General features: G+C 32.7%; 1 protein-coding gene across 1 annotated transcript; it reads left to right on the forward strand.

The window, feature by feature from the left end:
- Nucleotides 1-356: 356 nt before the first annotated feature.
- Nucleotides 357-1219, forward strand: LOC309474630 (uncharacterized protein; the record flags this gene model as incomplete). The annotated part of the gene is made up of 2 exons (XM_082137178.1): nt 357-423; nt 543-1219. Exons 1-2 carry the CDS (start codon nt 372-374, stop codon nt 1217-1219), a joined length of 729 nt encoding a protein of 242 aa, XP_081993304.1. The 5' UTR covers nt 357-371.
- Nucleotides 1220-4351: the final 3132 nt, after the last annotated feature.

A 4351-nucleotide genomic window follows, 5' to 3' on the forward strand; every position in this document is an offset into this window, starting at 1 on the left:
AAATAACAGCTTAATTTTTAATTTACAGATATAATTTGTAATTTTACAGAATTTTGAGTACAATTTAAAATTAAAGAAAATTATCGTCAAAAAAAAATCGCAGTTATTTTCTGTAAAATTAGGATTTTTTTTTTTTTTTTTTTTTTTACAGTGTATGCCAACCATTACCACTCGTTGCTGCCCCCTGCTCTAAAAGATATGAATAATCAGTACACAGTCTTGTACACTTATAGACATTGATGGAAAAAGATCATAATTATATTGAATTGTTTTAAAGAAATGTAACTTATTTTTATTTATTAATCTTTTCTCTGGGTAATAAACAGCCTGGAGAAGAAAAGAGCAACTTTAATCCTGATGGCCAGCTGGAAATGAGTAAATCAAACAAACCATCTGGCACTGATTCATTCACCCACAGCACAAGTAAGAAAATAACAATATTGCTTACAGTAAGATGTGTTCTTATGTTGCAGAGTTTTTTTTAATTTATTTTTTTTTTTTTTTACAACATGTCAATTACAGCTCTGTGGTGTTCATTCTAGATCCCAGTTTGACCATTGTGTTATTTGGAAACTCTTCATCAGTCCAGTTTGGGCATGAAAACATTCTACTCGGAGAAGCACAGATGAATATGGAAAATAGAGAAATAGCCAGGATTGTTCCCTTGCGAAGGAAGATTTCTGATCATTACGTCTCTGTGATCAACATGACCGGTTTACATGAGGCTGAACTTTACCTGGACTGTGTGGATCATCTCATTGATCAACTAGTGAATGAACATGAAATCCATGCCTTCGTCTTTGTTGTGCGACTGGGCCAGTTAACCAATGATGATCAGATGGGTCTTGAATGGCTTCAGAAAGTGTTTGGTGACAAAGTTCTTCAGTTTGTGATGATTCTCTTCACCTACGAGAGAGAAGAAGAGTGTGACACCATAAAAGATGATCTGAAGAAAAACCCTGTTCTGGAGCAACTGCTGGAGAAATGTGGAGGAAGATTTCACTCCTGCAACAAGATGATGAACAACCAATCAGCGATGAGAGACCTGATGAACAAGATTGAGCGTCTGTTTAATGAGAATAAACAATGTTACACTGAAGAGATGGACAACAAATCACAAAGACAGAGAGAAGAGCTGAAAAACAATGCATTTGAAAGTGGTAAGAAAACAGTGTCAAAATTGTGCATACATTATTGCAATTATTACCCCATACAATAAAAATTTAGTCTCTTGATAAGAGACTAGTAACTAGTAAAAGGAGATTATTAGTAGTATTATTGTTATGGGTAATTGTATAACTAACAGTAAGTAATATGCTGATATTGGCCTCCAAAAAGTTGCTCTGTCCACCAATGAGTGTAAATGTAATATGGCATGTGTTGAAATCAAAACCAACACATATTATAAATGCAAGTAATTTCAACTTCATAAATTGTTTTATCATTACATTTCGAAGTAGTACAGTTACAAATACAGATAGTATAGTGAGTACAATAATTCCTACCATCATCTTTGTCTTAGAAAAAATTATATTTGTAATAAATGGTATACCCAGTGGATTTAGATCTACGTGCATCTAATGAATGTTTAACAGGAGAAAACAAAACAAAACCCAAGAACCATAGATCAAAATTCTGTATGGCTCAATTATAACTCTTACTAGGGATGTTCCCAAAGCCAAATAATTTATTTGGAAAGGCACGGTAAATGAATAAAGCATTCTACAAAGGACATTTCGAAAGTGAAAAGCAAGTGGCATTCAAATACGATTGTAATACCACACATTTTGATAGCGGCTCCCTGATGCTCACAAATTCTAAACAATATAATTACCCCACTATGTAATTGTGAGAGAATGGAAAAGACGCATTGAAATATATATTTTTTCCTTTAATCTCATGTTTTATTCAAAACCTCATCGTCCCTTTTATGTCACGGGATGCACACACAAAAAGGTAAGGTCCAAGTGCAGTTTATTGGGGTAATCCGTATTCACAATCCAGCCAGGCAAAAGGTCAAAATCCATACAAGACAGTCCAATAAACAAAAACCAACCAGGAGTGGAGTGCAAATAGACATTAAACAAGAAATCCACAACAATCACAGAAACAGACAGGGTATAAATAGACAGGTACAAACAATGTGAGTGGAAACAGCTGTGTGCAATGATCAGTGAATTCAGACAAAGGATTATGGGAAATGCAGTTCATGATGAATGACACCGTGGGGGAAGAGAACCTCTAGTGGTTACCCGGGGATACACAAAACCAGACACTGTGACATTTTGTGGCTCTTTGTAGCATGCGTCAGTTCCTTTCCGAATATCTCTATTTCTTACAATTTAATTGTTTTATTTCAGAAGATGAACCTACAATCAAAGAACAAAGGGAACATGCCACAACAACAGGGGCAAATGAAACACATTTGGTAAGAGCTGGTTTACACACATGCACACATTTATTAGCTGAATCGTTTTTTTGCTGCTTGATAGAGCATTGCGGGTGTAGAAATGATAGAATAAATTGACAATAATATTAACACTTTCTCGCCAGCGTTTTTTTTATTTATTATTATTATTTATTTTTTAAGTTGCTAGTCACTGCCTGCATTTTTTATCATTTTCACTAAAAATGTCATGGCCCTCAGAATATTTTGTTGTATGAATATCTGAACATTCAATATATCAAAAGAAAGAACAGACCCTCCCCAGATAGCAAGCAACCATCGAAACAATGTTAAATCAATGTTAATGTTAACTATATTGAATCAACATCATAACATTTACATGTATGCATTTGGCAGATGCTTTTATCCAAAGCGACTTACATTGCATTTCAAGGTACACATTTACATTCTTATCAGTTCTTGCTTTCCCTGGGAATCAAACCCATGACCTTGGCGGTGCAAGCACCAACGCTCTACTGTTTGAGCTACCAACATTTGCACCCAAATCCAAAATCATCCAAAAATCAATGGTAATAGCATTGAATCAATGTTATATTGTGATGTTGGTTCAACATCATGCTTGCAATCTCAGAAAATGAAACACAACAACTACAACTGACTCAAAGCCACACAGCCTGGAATCAACTGAAAATAAAAGACAATAAATCTCTAAAGATCTCAGCAGAGGTTCTTATTGAGAATTAACAGAGGTTTAGATGTTGATGTTTTATTGAACATGTTTGGTCAACATTTTGGTGATCAGTATTTCATTTAGTTGCAGTTTGACTCTAGGCTTTTTTTTGCGAGTTTGTGGTCTTTGTCAGTGTTTACCAAAACACATAATTTGTTGCAAAGAAAGCGGTAAAACTTTATAATAACTGCATGCTATGAATCATTAGTTAAGCATTGGTAAATAGTTAAATAAAGTAAATTAATGAATTCATCATTTATAAAGCATTGTACCTACATTAATATACATTAGTAAGCAGTTTATAAAAACAGCTATAAATGCTTTATTCTTGATTTATAAGCATATTTATAATGTTTAATAATTGTATTTTCATACTTTTTTAATTATACATTTATCATTTCTAAATTAAGTATTATATTATTTAAAAAACAGTTATTTAGTATTTGTCAGTGGTTCATAAGATTATTAAGAAAGTTTTAGCGAATGATTAATAAACTATTTAAATGTATATTTATACATATTATTTTGACCAATAGTAATAGTTACTCAGTGTGTTAATAAACGCTTTATTAACACATATTCCTAACGTAATTCATGATTAATTGAGGTAGTTAAAAAAAGTAGTTGTCAGTTAACTAGTTTTGTGAGCTCATCTAAAGTGAGTACTATTTATGCCTCATAAAGCTTTTACAAATGAGATTTAAAGGCTCAGTCATCTTCTAAACAGAAAAAGGAAACAAACAGAACACAGAGTGATACATAACATAAACATATTTATTTAAAGATGCTAAAAAAAAATTAACTTACAATTGTACACTTGATATAAAATGAAAATTAATGTCATAGAAAATAAATAATCTTATACACCTCCAGAACACATAACTGTGCAGTGAAATGAAACTAAGCAATCTGATATAAACATACATTTCTGTAAAGTGTAAACATTGCTGAATAGAAATTTACCAGTGCCAACACTGGATTACATGAGTGCAAAATACAGCAAATACCTTTTTTTATAAAACAATAATATTATAATAAAATATTCCACAGTGTCAAAACTATCTCAGTGCTAACTTTCAAACATTAGAGAACAGCAGTGCAGGTCGTGGACGAGTTTTCAGTTCAGTGTACAACTTTAGTTTGATTTAGTGTGAAAACTTCCCCAGATCCTAGGTCAGTTCACTTTCGTTTTAGGGGCAGCATCTAACCGGAAG

Source organism: Leuciscus leuciscus (genome assembly GCF_965113295.1).
Source record: "Leuciscus leuciscus genome assembly, chromosome: 1".
In the NCBI taxonomy this organism is placed as follows: Eukaryota; Metazoa; Chordata; class Actinopteri; order Cypriniformes; family Leuciscidae; genus Leuciscus; species Leuciscus leuciscus.